Raw genomic sequence first — 24,405 nt, 5'->3', positions numbered from 1 at the left:
GACTGAAGTAATTGAAGTAGTGTCTGTGCTCGCTGGCTGTACAAGGACATCAGGGCCTTTTCACAAAAAATCTTAAGGCTAAAAGTAGCTCTCGAGGAAATTTAGGAGCAGCTCTTAAAAATTAGAGGGGGGTCACTCTTAATTTTAGGACTCGGGAGTAATTCATTAAGCATTTTAATGCAAAATGTCCTCCTTGGAATTCTAACTCCAGTGACTCACAAAAGATAGCTGCTGTCATCAGTCCACATTAAAATCAATATATTGGAATATTATTATGACATTGACCTTTTAAAAAGGTATCCCATGAATCGTGAGGGTATTCTATTTTTTTTACATTCCAGACCTCCAGAGGCAGTACTGAAAGCACTGGTGGAAAAACTCTGAGTTTGCGCTTTGATCGAGAATCGAATTAGAAAGTTATCTCCCCATGACGCATGAATGTGTCTTAAGCTATAAAAACCACTGAACATGTCAGCAAGATCTTCTTCATTCTCGCCTGACGGATCGATTGTGTAGATATTTGGTGAGGTTCGTCTTTGAAGGGTGTTTCAGCTGACATCCGTAAACTGTTTTGTCATCGTGTTTACGGGCTGGATTACAAGAGGTTTTCTCCGTGAAGTGCCACTAGCAACAATTACAAATTGTTATTTATATCTGACGGTGTCACATTAAGCATTATTAGTTCAAAAGACTTATATCCTGTCCTATAAGTAACACCAAAAACTTCTTGTAAATTGTATCAACACCTCCTCATTGATCCATTTTAATAACAATAACCTGTTGGAGTAGATTCATTTAAACTAATATATTTACATTTACAATTTAATATATTCATCTGGTTGAAGCCAGGTTTCAGTCAAACAAATATATTCATCTGGTTTAAGCCAGGTTTCAGTCAAACAGAGCACAAACTAAAATCTGTAATAATTTAATTTACAATTAGTGTTTTGGTAGAAAGTGATTTAATGTTTAGTAGCCCTATATGATGTTTATCTTACATTTTTTTTTGTTCTTCCAAGTTTGACCTGAATCTCATTTTTTCTAAATGATTTAGTGAGGAGTTTGTGTTTGGTAGTTTGGGGAACAGACACAGTCTCTATATGATATCTAGGTGATACAGTCTCTATGTGTTGTAGTTTATGTGACCTGTTTGATGTCTCAAGGCAGCTAGCAGACATTCGGATTAACCAGTTTGTCTGCTTCCTGACCTAGGCCCCAATTAGTTAAATACTATCACAGTGAGCCAAAGTACTAGAGAGGAGAGCGGCACCTTCCCTGAAAGGATGGAGTCAGTCTCTGTTTAACAGGTCGGGTCTACCTCAAAAACTCTTCCAAATTGTCTATAAATCCTATGCTATTCTCCGGACACCACTCAGACATCCAGCCATTCAGTGACACTAATCTACTATAAACCTTGTCACCACAATGAGCAGGGAGGGGGCCAGAGCATATTACAGTGCCTGACATAATTTTTGCAATTTCATACACCTCTTTTACATTATCTTTAGTGATCTCCACTGGACATCGTTAGTGCCGACATAAATAACAATTTTAGAAATTTAGCTTTAGCCAGCACTTGTAAATTTGATCTGATGTCAGATGCTCTGGCACCGGAAATGCATTGTGGTGGCTGGAGTCTCTATTTCCACTTTTCTTACAGTAGAATCACCAATTATTAAGGCTCTTTCAAATTGATTCTCAGTGGGTGTATCACTGAGTGGGGAGAATTGACGGGGAGAATTGATTCTCTTCAGCCGGAACCAAAGTGTTTGTGTTGCTTGCTGTACTAACTGCATCCGAAACAGTTTCTACCGACTTCTCTTTCTCACTGACCTCCACTAGTGCTCGGATGCGTGTCTCTAACTCATTAAACTTCTCTGTCAGCCTGACTAATTCCTTATATTAATCACATGTAAATCCCTCACTGCTGACGGAAGAATCTATAGTAAACCTGTGGCATGAAATGCAGGAAGAAATAACATGAGCATGTTATAACAATGCCATGACTTACCGCACTTGGTTGTTGTTGTTATGGTTGTTCTTGAACGATGAGAGAAAACGGGTGCACGTGGTAAAATACATGCAGTTGAAACAGTAGAAAAGTGGTAAAACCCATAGCACACAATAAAATGGCAAAGGATAAACGATGCACGTATAAGAATAAGCAATGCTAAGCAGGCTAGCAAGCTACAAACACTCGTGCAGCATGCCAGCAGCAACCGGAACATTAAGTCCTGTAACGGATGTCTGTATGTCTGTCTGACTTGCCTGACAAATAGTGGTTCCCTGTTTACCAATCACTGTGGGTGATTTAAAAGAGCGTGCTAATAAAACATGACATCATCCATAGCAACGAGGTCAACTCCGCCTTACTCTTATCTTAAGATTTCCTTAGTTAAACTTGCTCTTAGCAGTTTTGTGAATAGGTTTTTAGGAATAAGCAAAAACTCAGCTAGGAACACTTTGGAGAATTCCTAGAGGTAAGATAACAATTTTGTGAATACGGTCAAAGATATCTGCATACATTTTCAAATACTTGTGTTACTTCTCTGGCTTTGTCTGATGTTGCTTGTGACAAAAGCCAAAACGAATACTTAGGGTGAGGAATCAACAATAAGAAACTTAATACATGCACAGGGATGTTCTCTGAATTTAGTTTTTATTTGTGATGCACTCAATGAAGCAACCAAATGACATACACTAGGTAGATTATTCCCATTAAAGATGTATTATAACTTATTTAACTTAATATTTAAATTGAGTTCACTACAGTTCGGTTCCATTTGTTAACATTAGTTAATGCATTAGGTATCATGAACTTAAAATTAAATATATTTTTTAAAGCATCTATTAATCTTTGTTAGTGTTCATTAAGAAAATAGACAAATAGTGCATTAACTAATGTTAACATATATAAGTTTTGATTCTAAAAATGTATTACTTTGTTTAAATGAACAGATAAACTCTAATATTAGTAAATGCTGTAAAATTATTGTTCATTGTTAGTTCATGTTAACTAATGTTGTTAAAGGAATATTCTGAGTTCAAAACAAGTTAAGCTCAATCGACACCATTTGTGGCATAATATCAATTACCACAAACATTTATTTTGACTTGCCCCTCTTTTTTTTTTTTTTTTTTAAGAATAACAAATCTGGTTTACAGTGAGGCACTTACAATGGAAGTGAATGGGACCAATCCGTAAACTTTAAAATATTATTTCAAAAGTATAGCCAGTTAACATGATTTTAGTGTGATTAAAATCACTTCCTGACCTTTTCTGTGTAAAGCTATAGCTAAATTTACAACTTCGTTGCTATAACGATGTAATGTCAACAAACATTAAAACCCTAAAAATATTGTATAAATTACAATTTAAACAACTTTACAGCTCAAATATATGAGTTTTAAAAGAAGAATTAATGTGTGCTTTTATAAAATTATAAACTTCTCATTTCTGCCTTTTTTAAACCCTCCAAACATTGGCCCCATTCACGTCTATTACAAGTGCCTTACTGTAAACGGGCATTTATCCAAATTACCTTGTTTGTTGTCATAAAAGTTTTTCCACAAATGCTGTCAATTTATCTCAACTTGTATTGAACCTGGAATATTCCTTAAACTAATGTTAACAAATGGAACCTTGTGAAGTGTTACCTTTAAATTATCACAAAACTTAAGCCTCTTATAATCACTGATTGCTAAATAATTATGTTGAAATATGATTGCAATAGAAGATCATGACAGATCATGGCTTTGTGAATTGCCACCTTGTTCTCTGTGAACTAAAATAATTTCTAGTCCGAAGTGCCTAGGTCATTGTTTGTTATACATTCTTATGCTTTTTATTCACAATAAATAATCTTTCCATCAAAACAATAAATATGAATCTCAACAATGATAGCCCACCATGGGGCCTGGGTAGCTCAGCAAGCAAAGACGCTGACTACCACCCCTGGAGAAGCGAGTTAGAATCCGGGGTGACTGAGTGATTCCAGCCAGGCTCCCAAAGCAACTAATTGGCCCATTTGCTTGGGTGATTACAGTCATGCGAGTTACCTTCTTGGTAGTCTCTATAAGGTGGCTCTCGCTCTCGATGGGGTGTGTGGCGATTTGTGCGTGGATGCTACGTTAACATGCCCGCAAGCCACGAGATAAGATGCATGGGCTGACTGTCTCAGAAGCTGAGGCAACTGATTCATATTCCACCACCCGAATTGAGGCAGGTTGCTGCGCCACCATGAGGAATAAGAGCACATTGGGAATTGCCATGCCAAATTGGGGAGAAAATGGTATATAAAATAAAACAAAAAAAATGATAGCCCACCATAATAACCAGTTGTTGATTACAAATGAACATGCAGAAGAGCTGATCTACGATCAGTTTCCATAATTTAAACAGATTTTCAGAAGTCCTCTTAATAACTGTTATTAAATTATTAAAGGGTGTTTAAAGACAGGGAGAGTCTTTCCAGTATGCTCTTGTCCTCTCCCACTCTTGATTCAAATCTTGGCCAAGTAGGAGCCTGGAACAAGCCCAGTCTGACCGTCCCTCTGCACCATCCACCAGCCATCTTCTCCCTGCTCCACCACAAGCACCACCTCCCCCACAGAGATGGAGAGCTCATCAGTGCCCTGCACACACAAGAGTTGAGCTCCCTCTCAGTCCCTTATAAACAATAATAAACATTTCCACTATACTATCCAAAAAAGGATATTCATTTTTTTTTTCTGCTCTAGGTAACAGCAAGTGGCAAAACCAAATTAACATTTTGTCAAATAAATGTGGCAATATTGCAGGTAAATTTTCTTGCAAGCTTGAACCAATTACAAATTACTGAAGTGATGACTGAATTCAAAAGTTTTCAAAGCTGTTTTTTTCCACCAATGTGAATGCATATTGTTATTCTTTTATCGGGCCAATTTTAATCAGTTTTTCTCTGAAATTGTCCTACCTGAGCTACATAGTCATACTCAGCCTGATATTTCTTGCTCTGAGGCGCAGCATTGTTTGAAGTTTCTTGTTGAAATCCGGGAATAGATGCATACACCCCATCTGAGTTGTCAGCTGGAGAATAAATAAATAAAAAGCAATTCTATTTAGGGCTGGGTATCGTTCAAAATGTTTCGATACTGATTCCTTGACTTAGGGCTGGGCGATAAAACGATATCAATATTTATTGCGATAAAAAAACTCCATGATATCGACGATAAGCTTTTGAGTAATTTTCGATATTTACCCTGAGTTCTACATCTAGACATGCGTGTTGCTAAAAAACAGTAGCAGTTTGGCTATCTTATCGTATGTTTCCACTGGCACGTAGAGCAAATGTGAGCGGGCGCTTTCAATTCCTTCCTTTGGAAGCTGAACGTCAAGCTCGCGAGGTGGATTGTAAAATTGAGAGCAGTGCGGGGCAAGCAGTTCCCTTGCGTTGAGGAGTGGCTTTGTGCATATTTCTTCTCACGTCAGTGGAAACGCAGCCTCAGACTGTATGAAGTTGCTATAGCCCCCGCTACGCAGGTCACCGCATTCTGGATCCCAGATTGATTCCATCTTGACTTCAAGACATCATGACGATGTTTACACCCTCTCATCGTCTCTAGTGAGCAGCGTGACAAAACAACAGTGCCAGTTTCATCATATCTGATCTTTCTGAGCTGTATTCTTGAATATTTTTCTCTAGCACTGAAACACGCTTCACTGATGCCCTGTCCTGTTCCGCACCCGCTTCCTCTTTTCACCTCATGTAAGTGATTTACATTTTTGTTTTTTTATTAATCAGCATGTACCAAGCTTTTAATAATAAACAAATAGATTTCTGTTCTAATTTTGTGAAATTATTCAGATTTCATCATCACTGACAAGGATGAAAGACAAAACAATTACTAGTTTGTGGCCTAGTCTTTCTCACTTTAATGAAAATAGATAAATGGTCCGTTCAGACTTTTACATTTTCAAAAGTTTCTTTCTGGAGATACACCTGAACCCCCATACGGTATCATTCCTCAGTCACAAGGGCTTCTCTGCCCCCATACTTGGATATCTGTATGTAAAGAAATATGAAAATAATTTTAATGTGTATGTATATGTATATGTATATATATATATATATATATATATATATATATATATATCTTCATTATGATTCAAAATGAACAGATCATCTTAAAACATTGATATCCAACTGCACTCAATTGAAAAACTCTATAAAATATTGTAATATTTTCATAGAAGATCCCTCAGACACCACTGCATTGGCGATGTCTGGGCCCCCAACGTGGTTTGTAAAGACTATTTAGACTGTTAAGGATTTTGATTTCTCTTCTTTTGTGCAAAAATGTGCAAATGTGATTTGAATATCGTGATAAATATCGAATGATATGAAAAAGAATATAGTGATAATATTTTTTGCCATATCACCCAGCTCTACCTTGACTTCGATACTGGTTCCTAAACGATAATTTTTCGATACTTTGGACAAGAAAAAAAAAAACTCAGCAGGAAAACTACAAACTGCTGGTATTACTGCTGGTTGGACACTAGGTGGTACTATTGTATCATTTTCATTTAGCAGGTTTAGGGTTAAGATTACACAAAGCAAGACACCTTGATTTCAAACTTTGAACTTTATTTTTTATTTATTTTAACTTAAAGTTCAAATGAAACTGGGGGAAAAAAATAAGTGCATTTAAAATGTGTTGTTCAACTTTTCTATTTTATATAGTTTGTATTATTTTACAGGCTGCAGAGTTGCGTTCATAATAAACTGCTCTGTGGAAATAAAGTGAACTGAACTCAAAGCATCTCCTGAACGGAGATGTCTGAGGTCATTTGCAGCACTCATAAAAAATCCAAATCTGAAGGCAGAAACAAAGTGTGAGATCCTTAGATGCATGTGTTCCACGAGACTGCACGCCTCTGTATCAGCGCTTCATATATGCACATATACGGCTTTTCTATCTTCTGTACTTAATAATATAATAAAGAGTGTTTCTTCAAATGCGTGTCTTTGTGTCTACAGGCAAATTATTTGTTATATTAATTTGATAATAATAGTCTAATAATAATAATAATAATTTAATAGATTAATGGGAAAACGAGCCAAATATCGTCATGACATGGTCAAAGGCATCAGCTATTGGTGATCTCTCTGACCATCATTGATCCCGAGATCATCGTCTGTTTACTCAACCCGAATGTGCATTTCTCTCTATAAATTAACAAAATGTTCAGACAGTCTCTTGCTGGTTTTTCCGACTCATTCGGAATCATTAATACTTTTCCCTGTGTCGCTGCGGCTTGCTTCATGTGTGCGCTTGTATAAATTATATTTAAAACCATTATTATGGTTTAGTATTTCTTTGTTATGTAGAACAGTGTTAGCAATGTTACTTATAACATTCTTTCTCAGCCCTGGAACTCAAACCATTTTCTGATACCAGCACTTTTAGATTTGGGCACATCTAGCATGCTACATGCTTATCGCTGACGTTGACGTTGACGAGATTAACCCTTTGGGTATCGAAATTTTGTACAGAACGACAAGACATTTTACAATACTCAATTGTTTAGAGGCAATTCGGTCGGTGGCTAAAATGTATCGAACTCGATACCCAGCCCTAATTCTATTATAAAATTATAAACATTGTGTCCTTGAGCAAGACACTTAACTCCAAGGTTGCTCCGGGGGGATTGTCCCTGTAATAAGGGCTCTGTAATTCGCTTTGGATAAAAGTGTCTGCCAAATGCATAAATGTAAATGTAAATAAAGATCCTATTATAAATGGCCATATTATTTGAGGAACTACAGTAAATGTAATATTCGTACTTGTAAACATTAATGTGGCACAGTGTGATTAATACATTTGCATATACATATGCATTTTAACCTAAAATTTTACTGATGAAAAACAAACAAACATTCACATAAATGATATTGGTAAACTGCCCAAATACTATTCAGTGAAGTTATATGGTGTTGTAAACATGCCTCCTGGTGGTGAAGGACATCTGTCATCTTGTATAAAAACACCAGTAAATGGAACCGTAATTAAACACAACAGTATTTTACTGAGACAGAAAGCGGTCCTTATGTTTTTGTAATACATACCAGAAGGGAGTGCTGGAGTATATTCATGAATATTATTTTTTGAGCCAACTGCACAACTGCTTTGTAAGAGATTTGAAAACCTTTCAAAGGAGAAAAGAAATGCATAAAGTTATCAACATTACACATTAAAGTAAAGAATAGATTCAGATATCTTATTTACTGATAACCACTGACCTATACAACATCAATATTTTTTTTATCACCCTACAATTATAATTTAACTCATTGCACTTTGTGCAAACAAGCGACGGGGCCCTCTTTCACAGTTTAGCCTGCACGTTGTTTGTGTGTGGCACATCAGCTAGCAGTTTATGACAGATGAACCAGTATTTGTGGAAGGAAAAAAAAACATTGGCAATATGAGTATAAAAAAACAATACACTGCCTCCTACATTATTCCATTAGTTTCTGTTTTTCCAGCACGGCAAATAAATAATGTAGTCTTACAGATAAAAAAAAAAAAAAAGACACAACAATGGAAAACCCACCTCTTCATCACACCTCCTCTAAAGCGAGTGATACCATTGCTGTCCACTGTGGGTTCTTTGTCATAGTAGTTCTCAAAGATAATGGGTGCTACAGACACAGTGGGGAAATTTCACTAAGTAAACACACCAAAGCACTTTCCCCTGACTATATTATTTTCATTAGTCACTTAACTACACAATGTCATAATGGCAGAGTTTGTGATAGTTTCTGCTTGAATCAGAATTAAAAAGGGCAAGGATAGATTTTTGACAAATGTAGCATAATTTAAAAACCTAATGGAAACAGTGCAGTATTAACCTGCGGGAGCTGTGCCTGTGCTTTTCATAGTGATGAAACTGTTGATGTCTGCCGTGATGTCACACATTTCTAGAACTGTCCTCACCTCCTCATAGCACTGTAATTTGACAAGAACTTTAGTTCAAAGTTACAGTGGGTTCCAAAAATCTGAGACCGCTAGTTAAAATGCTTTTATTTTGCTCATTTTATAGTAAATCTTCACTACAAATTATGCTGCCAGGCCCAAAAAATAAATAAATATATATATATGTATTATATATAAAAAATATTTAGTTGGACTGTCTTTAGCTTTGATTACAGAGCGCATTATGCAACGTCACAACATTTACTTCCATACAGAGTTGCATACATTTTTTGACCAAAATCTTGTATTGATGATGGGAGAGTCAAACCACTCCGTAAAGTTTTCTCCAACACATCCCAAAGACTTTAAAGGGGGTTAAGGTCAGGACTCTGTGGTGACCAATTCACGTGTGAAAATTATTCCTCATGCTCCCTGAACCATTTTTTCACAATTTGAGCCCGATGAATGCTGACTTCATCAAGCTGACTTCATTTTATTGCCGCATAACGTTGCTGGGCCTAGACCTGAACTGAATCAGCCTAAGTTCGGAACACTTCCTCTAGATACAGTGGGCACTATGCATGATGGGCCCATCTCTTTGGAATAGAGTAGACCACTTGACCTTTTTCCATTGCTCCACAGTCCAATCTTTATGCTTTCTAGCAAATAAAATTAGAAATTTCCTGTTAGCCTCACTAACAAGTGGATTCTTGTGGGCACACAGCTCTTTAGTCCCAATCCTGAAAGTTCTTGTCACATTGTGCGTATGGAAATGCTCTTACTTTCACTGTTAAACATAGCAGTGAGTTCTACAGTCGATTTTGTAAGATATGACTTCAAGCGTTTTAGTGATCTCCGATAACAATCATTAAAGATTTTGTTTTTAGACCACATTTCTTCCGCAAAGCTGATGGTTCACCACTATACTTCCAGGTTTTAATAATGCATTGGACAGTTCTTAACCCAATTCCAATGATTTCAAATTTTTTTTAGTTGCCTTCTTTGCTTGATGCAGGCCAATAATTTGCCCCTTCTAAAACACAGTTACATCTTTTCCACGACCACAGGATACATCTTCCGACATGGTTAAGAAATGAGAAGCTACACACTGCATCAGTTAGGGTTAAAAGAATTGTTGCCAACTGAAACATATTAATCACTGCAATAATGATCCAATCATAGGCTCTTAAGTATCTGCTTATTTATAAATCCAAACGGCGACTTTGTTTTGGGCCAGGGAGTGTATTTTATCAGGATAACAATTTGAGTGAAAAGTTTAAGGGAAACATTTCTGAATATTTGGTATGCCCTCCTTTTGCTTTAATGATAACATGCATTTAAACTGGCATGGACTCCACAAGTTGCAAAACCTGATGGTCCATGTTCATTCTTGTAGCTCAACTGGTACAGCATGGCGCTGGCAACGGCAAGAACATGAGTTAAATTCCCAGGGAACACACAAATTGATAAAATGTATGGCATGAATGCACTGTTAGATGCTTTGGATAAAAAAGCATCTGTCAAATGCATAAAAGAAAAATGTGAATATCACAAATTTACTTGCATTTTATTTACATTTCTAATGACCTAGAAATAGTATGGAATCGTGTTTATTTATTCTTTATTTTACATTATAATATTATGCTTAAACATTATATTTTCTTCCAGGTTTAAATTAAAAAAAAAATAAATATCCAATATTTTTATGTGGTTTCAGAGTTTTGGATCCCACTGTATGTTATCATGACCATAATTGTTAACTACATTGTAATCTTTGAAAAACAGAGAAGAAATCCATACTGACCTCATCATCTTTGACGCATTGCATTGAGAAGTGGTTACAATGGACCCAAATAGCATTTCTCAGAATGTTAATTCTATCATCTTCCTGCTGCTGGAAGACCTGGGGAAATTCATAGAACATCCATCCAATCATCTCAACATCATCATAATGATACAATGTATATGCCAACCATAAACTTCTCATTTAAAGTCCCAAACATCAGACACTGGAATTCCAACTGTACTGTAAAGCAAATAGAGCAGAGCTCTATCCCCAAGTCTTTTTCAAGATGTTATAATCCACACAAGATTGCTAAACTGATTATATATGAATGTTAATTAACAAATGTCAGTTGTACACACTGGTGATCAAAAATGTTGTTATCAGTATAAAAATAAAGTTATTGTCGCAGTTTAGTTCTGTATTAGTGGTTTGTGGGGCATAGTGGGTGAAACAAAGATAAAAGGGAAGTTCATTTTCAGTACATGCTGTGGTTCACAGCTTCAACAGAGAGCTATTTCTGAAAGATAGATAACGGATATATGTAGGTATGTGTTTCCTTCTACCTCACATGTGCACTCATGTGTGGTGTTCCATTCCAGACGAATCCTTTCCAACTGTTCTATGTTTGACATGTACTGCTTCTCTGTAAAGCAATCATTAACATCAGCATTACAGCTTTTCCAGAATTTGAAATGTTCATTAGAAAATGTTAGATTTTTTTATTGTTATTATTATTTATTATCTAACCTTTGACATATTTCATTATATTCTATCAACACAAAGGTTAGTATGGGTTTAGTAAATATTTGACATAAATGGATGGCAAGCTGTGTGTTTTAAATGATTAGCAAAAATGCAATCACATAGAAAATGCCTCTGAAAAGCAACTCCATGTTTAAAATGTAAATGGTGCATGTTAAACATTACAGATTGTTCACTGACACTGTTTTTGATTCACCTGTGTGTATTATTATTATTTGCATACTGTTGCAAGTCTTGTGATAGATGCAATGTGTGAAATCAACAAAAAAGTTTTTCTCACCTGCATCTGTGGCTGCTTCCCTATACTGTTTTGCTTTATTTTGTGTCTGTTAGGGCATAAAGTACAAAATACAAAATATGTCTACAAATAAAATTAAAAGCAGTATTGCACATAATCATACTTCATTGCATCAAAAGTATCACTAAGATCCCTAACCTAACTAAGCATGTTGTCACATAAAACCTTTCACTAAAATAACAAACGTCTCAGTTACGTATGTAAACTCAATTCCCTGAAACAAGGGGAACGAGACACTGCGTCACTAAGCTGATGCTATGGGGAATGTCCTTCTACATTACCTATTTGAAACCTTTCTACAATAACAGCAATTAAAAAATTGGCTATGGTGTTTAAGCCCGCCCTTTTAGGCACAAAGCTGTCCGTATAAAAGCTTGCGCACAACCACCTTTCCTCAGAATGTTTTGACTGAGGGACATGAATGCATCGCTCCCACCTCAAAAGAAATCTGAGTCTGTATAGCGGCGAGTTTACGCAATGTATCATTCCCCTTGTCTCAGGAAACTGAGGTTACATACGTAACCAAGACGTTCCCTTATGATTCAGTACACTTCACATTGCATCACTAAGCTGTAGCTATGGAGAACAGAGTCTCATCATGCCGCACTACACAACATAATCTTCCAGACAGGAAACATGATGCTGCAGTCCTGCGGGATGGCAACCGACATGAGTATGCTGCAAATGAAGGACCCTCATGGTGGGCCAGGAGGGGAACACTTAGAATGTATTTATGAACTTCATATGGTATGAATTAACCCCTTCACGAATCCAGTCGGGAAGAAAGTTTATATATATCTATATATATATATATATATAGATATATATAAAAGTGCTTGTGACTTTTTAGGGAAATACAACGATCTGAAAACAGGCAGTTTTCAGATCGTTGAAAGCGAGCCCGTACTTAAAAAAGAGGCATAAGTATATGTTTGGCCAACAAATTAGCAAGCGCTTTAGACAGAAAGGACTTGCGATGAGAGAGATGTTACGTGTAAGTTGTAAAACCTAGCAAATGTGTATTGAGATAACCATCCCTCTACAAAACATGCCCATGAAGAGGCCATGCCTCTAGTTGAATGTGTTTTAATACCAATTGGGCAATTCTCACCCCGTGACTCGTAAGCAAAGGCGATCGCATCAACGATCCATTGAGAAAGTGTTTACTTGGAGACGGACATTCCTTTTGTGCGTCCTCCATAGCACAAAAGGGTTGGTCATACAGTCTGAACTGGTGGGTGTGTTCAACATATGTGTGTAGCGCTCGCACAGGGCCTAACAAATGTAAGGACTTATTGTCTGAATTAAATGGAGGAGGGAAAATGGATTGAAGGTGAACCACCTGCGCTCTGAAGGGCGTGGTTAAAACTTTAGGCAGATAGCCTTTTCTGGGTTTGACTTTTGAAAGACCTGGAGGCCAAAGCCAGCAGTAATGCCGTTTTAAGAGAAAGCACACGCAATTCAGCAGAGTCCAGAGGCTCGAAGGGAGGTCCTGCAAGCTCTTTTAGGATCAAAGACAGGTCTCAAGTTCGAACTGTAGCCGGGTGAGGCGGATTTAACTGCCTAAGGAAGTTTATAATTAATTCATGTTTGCCTATAGAGGTGGCATCTTCGGGTGCATGATATGCAGATATAGTTGCCACATAGACTTTGAGCAATGAAGGAATGAGCCCTGTGTCCAATCGCTCTTGAAAAAATGTGATAACTTCAAATATGGGGCAGTTCACTGGGTCTTTGCCATGTGAAAAGCACCAATTAGTAAACACATTCCATTTAAGTGTGTAAAGGCATCTGGTAGACGGTGCTTTAGCATGCTAAATGGTGTTCATAACCGAGTCACGTTTAGTGCACTCCATTCAGGGGCCACACGTGCAGGTTCTAATCTAACCCTAACCCACAGCTTGGGCTGGGGATGCCAGATTGTACACTGTGCTTGAGAGAGGAGATCCCTCTATCTGTATCAGAATCTCTATAATTTCCGGAAACCAGGACTGATTGGGTCAATTCAGCGCAACCAATAGAACCGTTTCCTTGTCCTCACAGACTTTGCATATGACAGAGTGAAGGAGGCACACCAGAGGAAATGCATATTTGCATTTCACAGGCCATTTGTGGGCAATTGCATCCACTCCTAACAGAGCTTGGGACTTGGAGTACCAAAGTGGGCAGTGGGTGTTCTCCACAGAGGTAAATAGATCAATCTCTGCTTTTCCGAATGTTTCCCAAATCCTCAGGAGAGTCTGAGGATGAAGTCTCCATTCACCCGGCATCACTCCGTGGCATGACAGTAGGTCTGCACCATAATTCATACAGCCTGGGACATGTGTCACCCGTAAGGAGAGAAGATGATGCTCGGTCCACAGGAGGAGGCAACATGTCTAATCATTTCCTTCTAGTCATTTCCATTTTCCTAATCATCCAAATTCTGCCTTGCCGATTTATGTATGTCACAACTGTCATGTTGTCAGAGTGAATCAGAACATTATAATTTCCTATTTCGGACTGAAAATCCTTTAAGGCTAGGAAAACAGCAGACAGTTCCAGGCGTTTGATGTCCCACGCTCTACCTGTCCATGTGCCAATAGCCAGGCATCCCTCACACACCGCCCCCCCCCAACCTATGTTGGAAGAGTCCATGGTCACCACTTTCCACCTAAAAATCTGCATGAGCTGTCCAAGGTGCTAGAGCAGCTTGACAGCGGCAAGATATATTGATGCGCATGCGCTCTTGGGGTCGCTGCCGTCAGCCCAATGCTTTTTTAAACAGCTTCAGTGGAAGCGTTCTCCAAAGTTTGAACTGAGACAAACACTGGTGAATGGCCTGAAAGCGCTCGCTCGTGAGATGCGAAATTTGTCGCCTGGGGGAGAGCGTGCTCTTCACCCAGTTGACATTGAGGCCCAGGCTGTTCAGATGTTGGAGCAATAGGTCCCTGTGCTGACATAATTTATCCTCCGATTGGGCCAATAATAGTCAATTATCTAGGTAGTTCAAAATGCACACGGCGCTAAATTTCAGAGGGTTGAGTACCGTACCGATGCACTTTGTAAGGCAAGGAGCCAGGGACAATCCGAAGGACAGGACTTTGAACTGATACGCAGTTCCCTTGAACATGAATGCCAAAAACATCCTGTGGTGTTGTACAAGTTGAACATGAAAGTATGCATCTTTCAGATCTATCGACGTAAACCAATCGTGTGGGTGGACGTCCGATAATATCTGCTTCTGAGTAATAATTTGGAAGGATGAACAGGGCTTGACTTCCACGCACTTCGCACTCGCTGGGGGAAGGGGCGGCAACGTCATCCATTGGCCACTAGCCAGATGTGGCGAGAGACATAACATCATCCACAGCATAAGAAATGCTGAATGTGATGAGGTTGTGTGCTCCAGCAGAGGAACAAATCTCATCACGCACATATTGTATCGGCATGGATGCAGTACATAGAGATTGAGGGTCTCGCAGGGTTTGTGCCGGCACGAGGTTCACCTCAAATTCATCCTGCTCAAACTCGTGCCCCATCGTGCCTCCTAATGTGATCCCTCAGGAGTCACAGAAGAGGCGGGTGTGAGGGCACTGGAGGTTGAATCGTCCCTCAGAACGAGGGCGATTAACGAGTGAAGCATCTTGAGACTCATGCCTTCGCAGTGAGGTCAGTGTTTCTCCATGAGAGCTGCGTGGGCATGGCCCAGACAGCTGATCTTATGGTGGGATGTGTCCCTCGCATAATGAACACTGAAGGAACGACATCTTGAAAAAGACGCGAACACGCAAGGGACTTGTGTATATCGACGGCGAAGTAGTAGAAGGCTTCTAGACGTGAAACGAATCGTTGTCTTAAAGGAAGAAAATTCTGAGGAATGGTGTTTTATACTGGACAGCTTTGTGCCTAAATGGGTGGGGCTTAAACACAATAGCCAATTTTAGTATTGTCCTTAAGGTTTCAACTAGGTTGTGTAGAAGGACACTTCCCAAGCAATGTCAAGTGTACGGAGTCATAAGGGAATCATAGATAATATATTAGTTTACTTGATAAATCATTGATAAATTTACAATCAACAGAATCATAGATGTATTTGTATTATTAGTTAAATTACACACAACACAAATTCTGCCCATAATGATCCACATTTTACCTTTTCTGATTGTTTGGGGGTAACAGTGGGTGTGTTGTTGATCTTCTCGGCTGCTAGCTCAGCTTGATCAGCCTCTCTACACCTCTGTTCATATGTCCTTTTAGACTGAGAAAAGCAGAAAGGAACAGGTTTAATCCTGAATTGATGCTGACTGATTTATCTGTTTGCTCGATTAATCTGTACATATAGTTAATTTTAGGATTAGAAGCGATTTAATGATGAAAGACTTTTAGTAATGAAAGACTAAGAAAATCTTTTAATATTAAATATATATATTTTTCTCTCAAAAATCTTTGCGTCGAAAGGAGCCAGTTGAGGCGGTTTGGGCACCTGGTCCCTAGGGAGGTGTTTCAGGCACGTCCAGCTGGGAGGAGGCCTCGGGGAAGACCCAGGACTTGGTGAAGAGATTACATCTCCACACTGGCCTGGGAACGCCTCGGGGTCCCCCTGTCAGAGCTTGATAATATGGCTCAGTCTGCATGGCCGGCCTCCAATTGGGCTAATTAGCCGAGGGGAGGGATAAGGCCTAGCTGGATGTGGCAGTTCGGGAGAGAGAACTGAGCCCGTACCAATGGTGGTAGCACATTAACCGCCCCTTCTGTGGTTTGAAACGAGTATCTTTGGTTTATCAGCCATGATCATGAACCACTAAGCCACACCCCAACATCCAGGTCCAGATCTAATATCTCACATAGTCATATTCATCTTTTGTTTTTCTTCACCAAAGCAGATTAATGGTTTCTAAAATGCTTTATGATAATACCAAGTAACACTATACTTCCTTCAATGTTTTTTTTTTTTTGCCTAAAATATACCTCTATATACCTTTATCTCTGCTTTTTGAATGGGTCTTGATCTAAAGAGCATTTGAACAGCAGTGAAAAATTTCTCAAGATATGTTACATTTGTACGAGCAGACAGAGAAGCAAGTTTGGAGCAGCAGAAATATAAATAAACCTTGTGTAAATTGTCATGTGAACATAAAGCTATTTCTAGGCATTTTACATGCTCCTTTTACCAGGAATAATCAAATTTATTTTTATCTAGAAAATACACAGATCGTATTTGTTTTCTATAGTGAGACCTTTTATATTATTCTTAATGAGAATTTTTACATTGTTTTTCTGTAAAAATATCTAAAAATCCTTAAAACAAATAAATTTTTAACTTGTGTATTTTGTCTTACTGTACTGGCAGATTTTTTGTGTCTAAACAAGTAAAAATATCTGCCAGTGCTGAAGAGGTAATCCAAAGTATTTAGATTATGTTACTGACATTGAGCAATGTAACAGCATGTATTCTGTAATCTGTAGTGGAATACATTTTAACCCTCCATCCTAACCTTAGTCTTGATGTACTAATACAAACGGAAAGACATCTTTTCTTGACAATGTAACTGCCGCCTGTTTTCAGGAAATTGCAAATATATGAGGAAGAAAGAAACCCAAAATTAAGAAAACAGAGACTATGTGTTGATGGGAGCGTATAAGCATGAGGGTGAGAAAAAAAGTAAACTTCTGGTAGAGAAGTGAGACTTCCTGAGATGACAGTTATAACATTTAGAAGACCCAGCCCTCCACACTAATTGCACAGAGGTTAACAAATGCACTGATAATTTATATCACCCTAATTTCACTTTTCCTCTTCCTGTTTTTTTGCTTTCAGTCTCTATTAAGTCAAATACAGGATATATTCAGGAGTCTATCCAATTTTAAGTCAATGTTGAAAACTTTTTTCAATGTTACAATACTTTCTCCTATTCCGGCTTAATACGTAGAGACAACTGTAAATCAGCTTTTAGTATGCTGATTTCCTCAAAAACTGTAAACATTGACTAACATTGACCAATAGCATGAGTTGGGGCAGGACTATCTGTTTGATAAACAGCATATGGGGGAGGTGTTTGGAAAAGGTATTTGAAGTGTTTTTGCAATTCCATTTTGCTGAGTAGAAATTACACGTTTCAGCTTTAAGAGTTAATACTTTAGCAAGGATAATATCAGCAAATATGAATGCAATGCAACACTCACCTCCATGGTTTTCTTATATAACGACACCTTGATCTTCTGAACTTTTTCCATGACGATCTCAAACTGTAATAAGAGAAAACATTGTCAGAAGTAATTTCCCAAAATGACTAAACTTTATTTCTACACTAGTGCTTCTAGTGCGTATACCTATTCAGTATATTATACCTGTATATATATATTTTAGTAAACGAAAGGTATTGCGCATCTCATATGAAGTCATTAATGAGAACTAAAAACAAAAAGCTATATTTGGTTTGAGCATGTCAACTTCTGTAAGTATTTACTGACCACAAGCACAAATAACACAATCTGTGGGGACTATTAGCAAAGCAACACATAAATGGTACCTTTTTCTGCTGCTCCTTCTGCCTCTCTCTGAATTGCTCCATACGTTTTGCCTCTTCTCGTAACATTCCAGAGAGATGAATGTGCACATTTCCAATGTTCTCCATTTCTAGGTGAGAAGAAAATTGCATAATCATCAGTGATTTTAAAGCAATCCAAAAAATAGCAAATGATCACTTGGGGTGTCACTTACGAGATTTTAGTTGTTCAAATGATGCCTTCAAAGTGCTACTGGTACAAAGCAAGGAAACAATGATTCATGTGAAGATTTATTCTCAAAAACTTATTCTTTGTAATCACTATCCATGAAATAGACCATATGCTTACCCAATTTCACTTAGGCCTCCTGTCTTGCGTGCTATAGTAATCAATTCCTTGCCATACCTTTCCTCTGCTATTGCCCTATAAGTAGAAGAACACTAGTCCCAGCCAATTCCACACAGTTGTACTATATCACAATAGATCAATACTTTTAGCCAACACCTGACAGTGTATCTTGTAGAAAACTTTATAATTTACTGTACCTCATTTTTAAAAGCTCCTCCATGTCTTTGCAAGTTCGTCGCCCATCACATAGCCTCATGATAACAGTCTCATAGCCAATGTTACTGGTGAATTCTAGGCCCTAGAACCAAGATGATTATATGTAACCTTATATTTCATACCATAAAACATACCTGTATAATTAAACTCTAATGGGACTGTTTATTTTGACTTTGTTTGAAGGCTTAAATTATATTATTAATAAGTTTCCTATGAGAAAACCCAAGTGGTACATTTGCATGAGCTAGATAGGAGGAAGTTTCTGGGATCTAGCATTAAATTAATAAAAATTAGGTTTTATTTGAAGTGGATAGCATATATTTACTTTTATATCAATGAAGAATGTGATAGCAGACTAAGGTGTTTAAAACACTTTAATCATTGACCATGCTCAATGATTTGCCAAACTACGGACTACTCAAACTGGAAATGCATGTAATACTCTTGTAAATAAACACTTGGTGTATATGAACATGACTATTTTAAGAGTTATATGTTTGAAATACAAAGAGATCTCCAGCAGCCCACTGCTATTTTAAAAATCAACTTGATTTACCTCTATTTTGAATTTCGATTGTCTATATAAAAATAACTAACATACAAAGTTTGGGCAGGAATACATTGCATGGCTTGACATGCAAATCTACCAGAAGTTGCTTTGTATATTGATGCTCTGACAACACGGACAGATCAAAGCTAAAGAAGAGGTGAGTGGGAACACGGTTACCCGCTCAACAGGAAACCCATAGATATCCTCCATGACACAACATAATAACACAGTACATTATATATACACATCAAACCCCCTACTCGAGTGAAAACCTATACAAGAAAGATCTAGACAAAACACTTAAGACATTTAATATATCATTTAATCATGTTTGTGTCTCAAAAATATAAATCCCTTACTGTCAGTATAAAACTAAACCTACGTATAAAAGCACAGCACTTACACAAAACAACAACAGCAGATTATAGCTTAATTGATCTTACTATATGCCGTTTAAGATATAAGACCCTTAGAGGGATAGTCCCCCCATTTTGTATGACTTCTTTTCTTCTGTGGAATATAAAATTAAAAAAAGATATTAGGTGGAATGTTAGCCTCAGCCACTATTTACTCTCATTGCATCTTTGAGGCTGTCATTCTGCCTAAAATCTCTTTTTGTGTTCCATGGAAGAAAGTCAACATATGGGTGAGGAAATACAATTTTTCAATTTCAGGTGAATTAACCCTTTGAAAACAAATGATGGAAAATTGCAGTGCACAAAAAAATGTGTGGTCCTTGTTAAATTCTTCTGCGCCATGAAAACACAAGGTGACTGACTGAGAGATACTGCATGTTAATCAACATATGAAACGTTATAAGCATCAGGCATGCCAGCCTTAACAAAGAACTAATATCAATACAATCTAAACAGTCAAATGTGTTAAACCCGTCCACTTACCCAAAAAACATCTTTGAACTGTAATGGTGTCATTCTGAAAACTGTTTACAACCGAAGACGAGACTGAGGTACATAAAAGGTACTATGAAGCAAAATTAAGAGAAATTAAAGGAAAAAGACAATGCTGTATGCAGGAAACCAGAAGTTGCAGAGTACTCTTGTGGTATTCTGGGTTGATTCAGATAAGGAAGCTCTCTCTTATGATGTCAGTTACCACAGACAGCCTGCTCGACAGACAATAGGCTTGTGTTTTGATGCAATTCGAATACTAGATAGGAAGACATCTGAAACAGGAGCTAATAGAAACCAAATTGAAACCAAAACAGGCTTTTGGAAAATATAGTTTTTCCTTTAGGTTTATAAGACATTTTGAACACAGAAATTAAAAATCGAAGCAGCCCTTAAAGCAAAGTTCAATTATTTTTTCATACCTTAAAATACAAGCTGTTTGGTGGCAGTTAAATCAGTCATAAAGATTTGAATATTTTTTAACTCTGAGCCATTGTACAGTAAATGAAAGTGAAAAAAGAAGTGTATTATGCCGTTTATGTAAAACAAAAGACAATCTCAAAAAGTTCAAGTCTATTGCTGTCCCTACATTTTAAAGTGGTTTAGTTTTACACAGATATATTAACAGCAGTAAGTATCAGAAAATGCATCAACAGTGAAAATGTTACCTGATAAAACTTAGTGTGTATAATCAAGTAGTCTTTCTTTGTGTCACCACAGGAATTAATTATAAAAGTTTCTATTTATTAAAGTTCCAATTATTACAGTTCATCATGTGGCACATGGAGCTGTCTCCCGTAATCTGTCACTTCACTGTTCATGAAAATGTCTTGGTTTTTTAAAATCTCTGCTTGTGAGAGCCTTTCATCACCATCTTGATCCATTTCCTTGATAAGATGAATAGCCTGTTCAACATTTAAGGAAATAAAATATTTAGAATTCTAGTTCAGGTTTATCAAACAATTCTAAAATCAGATTAAAAAAAAATTATATTAGGAGATATGCAGGATGTTATTCATTGACTCACCTCTTCTCGTGCAGAACCATAGCTGTTTGGAGCAACCCAGCGGACCTGTTCATCTCTGTTCAGTTTGCCATCCCTATCCTGGTCATACAGATCCTTAAAGCGCACTGTTTCCTCCACCTCCCACTGCGAGGGCTCATCCTGCTCTTAAACATAGACAGACAAAACATATATACACTCAAGATCACTTTATTAGGAACCCCTGTACACCTACTTATTCATGCGGTTATCTAATCAGCCAATTGTGCGGCAGCAGTGCAATGCATAAAATCATCCAGATATGAGCCAGGACCTTCAGTTAAAGTTCACATCAACCATCAGAATGGGAAAAAATTTGATGAGTCCAGATGGACTGGTTTGAGTATTTCTGTAACACAACAGTCTCTAGAATTTCCTCAGTATGGTGCCAAAAAGAAAAAACATCCAGTGAGCGGCAGTTCTCAGACAGAAATGCCTTGTTGATGAGAGAGGTGAATGGCCTGACTGGTTCAAACTGACAAAGGCTACGGTAACTCAGATAACCACTCTGTACAATTCTAGTGAGCAGAATAGCATCTCAGAATGCACAACACATCAAACCTTGAGGCGGATGGACTACAACAGCACAAGACCATGTTGGGTTCCACTTCTGAGGTGATGTAATTGATTCTGAGTAAACTAGAGTCTGTTGTGCGTGAAAATAAAATCAGCAGTTACAGAAATACTTAAACCAGCCCATCTGGAACCAACATTCATGCCACGGTCGAAATCATGGAGATCACATTTTTTCCCAATTGTGATAATTGATTACACTAAATGTCTTTACATTAACTGAAGGTCCTGACCCATATCTGAATGATTTTATGCATTGCACTGCTGCCACACGATTGGCTGACTGGATAATTGCATGAATATGTAGATGTATAAGTGTAACCTAATAAATTGGTCTAGCATTGCACAATCACTGCTAACATCTTATTTTCTTAAAAAAAAAATGTTTTTATATATATAAATAATATGGAATATAATTGCTTGGTGAAGTATGTGTATGATGAAAATATACATAATAATTTATCACAACGCAGTTATACCATTTGCTCTGAGATCTCCAATAAATTCACTCAAGCTAATGAATCCATCTTTATCCAAGTCATATTCGCTAAGCACATCTTCAATGGCAAAATCCTAAAAAAAGAAAATACAAATCACAAAACACAAGGTCATGTATGTATATTCATAGATATGTAATTATTCCAGTGATTGATGAATGGGTGGATGGAAGGAGCTGCATTTTATACTCACAGCCATGTGGTCCACCTCAGATGGATGAGTAAATGCAAGAAACTCTATTAAGTTCAGGCCAGCTGAGCCATTCATATCAGCAAAGTCAAAACGTCTTTTTTCCTTTCTATGAAGCTGTGGGTGGATAAACCAACAATACTGTATCTGTCCATCACTCAAATATTTTTCTTGACTATTGCATAATACAAATGGTTAAGAAATTATGCACACAAATCTGCATACAAATCTGAGAGACTCTTCCTCTGGATCCTTAAGAGCAGCATCTTCATCCACTTCCACAGTATGACCATGCATTACCATGTTGTATTCATCCCAGGACACAAGCCCATCGTTGTTTAAGTCAAACTCAGGGAAACGTTCCTCAGCATCATCCAGTGCATATCTCCTATACACCTTCTGTATCCATAACGTTATTTCCTCTAAAGAAGACACAGAGATCATGCTTTGTAATTCTAATGTACAAGAGTCACATCCGCAGTTGTTTAAAGTATGCAAAAATACTCTCTGAAAACCATAACAGACTTATAAGTATGTGGTCATATAAAGATCAACAAACCTGAACTGACCTGGAGTCAGATGTTTGTCAGAGTCTGTGTCAATCTTCTTTACGATCTCCACCAGTCTCTTTCGCTGCTCAGATGGACTGAGTTTCTGTATTTCATCATTGTCCTGAAAAGCAATGATATATAGTTACAAATTAGCTCACTTTAAACATATGAGTGATTGTTATCAAGGAACAGTGGAGAGGATACCTCTGAGCGAAGGAAGGCATTTGCATTATGTTCATGATTGTGCATGCCTAAATGATCTTCTTGGACAATTTGGTTTCCAATAGCTCCTGATGCACAACTCGCAACCAGCAACAAGAGAACTGTGTATCTAATTGTTAAAACTGAAAAACACACATGTAAAAAATAAACATTTAGTTCCCATATTTGACAAGATGATTTTGAGTGCACTCTTGAGATGGGCCAAAACACACTCCAATGCCACAGTCTCTTGCATAACATTGATGAAAGCGAGACTACAACCATATAGGTTCAAATGACGGCAGCATTCTAAAGGAATATACATGAACAAACAACACTATATATGGTACGTATGTTTTATGGCTTGCTGTGTACCTACACGGAAGACATATTTTTAAGCTACGAGAAAATCTGACGACATGCTAATTCATGGCAAAGCTAACACACTATCGTTGTGCAACTAGCTATCTAGTGTATGCAACCCTCAGCAGAAATCATCATATGCGAAACAAAAATACTTACTTTTGGAGGAATGTTTCCTTAAGTATTTAGCTGAGCTTGTTGCCATGGTAAGCTGCAGAAGCAGACATATGTGCTCTGTTACTGCCACCTGCTGTGCTGGATGATAGGCAAATTGTAGAGTTTTATTTTAAAATAAGACGAAGACCCTCACGTGATGTGTGTAAGAAACAACCCCCTTAAAGGGATAGTTTACCCAAAAATGAAATTATCTAATTATTTACTCATCCTCATGCCATCCCAGATGTGTATGACTTTCTATTTTCTGCTGAACACAAAATAATGCAATTAATGGTGACCAAAACTTTGAAGCTACAAAAGGACACATAAAGGCAGCATACAAGTAATCCATTAGACTCCAGTGGTTAAATCCATGTCTTCAGAAGCTATATGATAAGTGTGGGTGAGAAACAGATCAATATGTAATTTTCACTATAAATCTCCACTTACATTTTTAGATGTGAAAGTGATTCTTCTGCTTTTGTTTTTAGCTATTCACATTCTTTGTGCATAT

At 37.5% G+C, this 24,405-nt stretch overlaps 2 protein-coding genes across 3 annotated transcripts; both read right to left on the bottom strand.

The window, feature by feature from the left end:
* Positions 1 to 2,652: 2,652 nt before the first annotated feature.
* On the bottom strand, positions 2,653 to 20,458 carry LOC127661966 (proline-serine-threonine phosphatase-interacting protein 1-like). 2 transcript variants are annotated; one of them, XM_052152954.1, is made up of 15 exons: positions 20,310 to 20,458; positions 18,842 to 18,942; positions 18,645 to 18,719; positions 18,511 to 18,548; positions 18,320 to 18,426; positions 17,973 to 18,035; positions 15,943 to 16,047; positions 11,790 to 11,835; positions 11,311 to 11,390; positions 10,766 to 10,864; positions 8,898 to 8,994; positions 8,600 to 8,687; positions 8,112 to 8,191; positions 4,956 to 5,068; positions 2,653 to 4,635 (listed from the first exon to the last, which is right to left on the bottom strand). In XM_052152954.1, the coding sequence occupies exons 1-15, from the start codon at positions 20,340 to 20,342 to the stop codon at positions 4,504 to 4,506; spliced, it is 1,257 nt and encodes a 418-aa protein (XP_052008914.1). In that variant the 5' UTR covers positions 20,343 to 20,458; the 3' UTR covers positions 2,653 to 4,503. The 2 variants fall into 2 exon arrangements, with proteins under 2 accessions (XP_052008914.1, XP_052008915.1); XM_052152955.1 differs by having other exon boundaries at positions 18,511 to 18,545.
* On the bottom strand, positions 19,604 to 23,972 carry rcn2 (reticulocalbin 2). The gene is made up of 8 exons (XM_052152956.1): positions 23,895 to 23,972; positions 23,376 to 23,515; positions 23,190 to 23,292; positions 22,846 to 23,042; positions 22,624 to 22,737; positions 22,413 to 22,506; positions 21,346 to 21,488; positions 19,604 to 21,223 (listed from the first exon to the last, which is right to left on the bottom strand). Exons 1-8 carry the CDS (start codon positions 23,938 to 23,940, stop codon positions 21,080 to 21,082), a joined length of 981 nt encoding a protein of 326 aa, XP_052008916.1. The 5' UTR covers positions 23,941 to 23,972; the 3' UTR covers positions 19,604 to 21,079.
* Positions 23,973 to 24,405: the final 433 nt, after the last annotated feature.

The sequence above is a fragment of the Xyrauchen texanus genome, chromosome 21, assembly GCF_025860055.1.
Source record: "Xyrauchen texanus isolate HMW12.3.18 chromosome 21, RBS_HiC_50CHRs, whole genome shotgun sequence".
Lineage (NCBI taxonomy): Eukaryota > Metazoa > Chordata > Actinopteri > Cypriniformes > Catostomidae > Xyrauchen > Xyrauchen texanus.
This window is presented reverse-complemented; position numbering and strand designations above follow the sequence as displayed.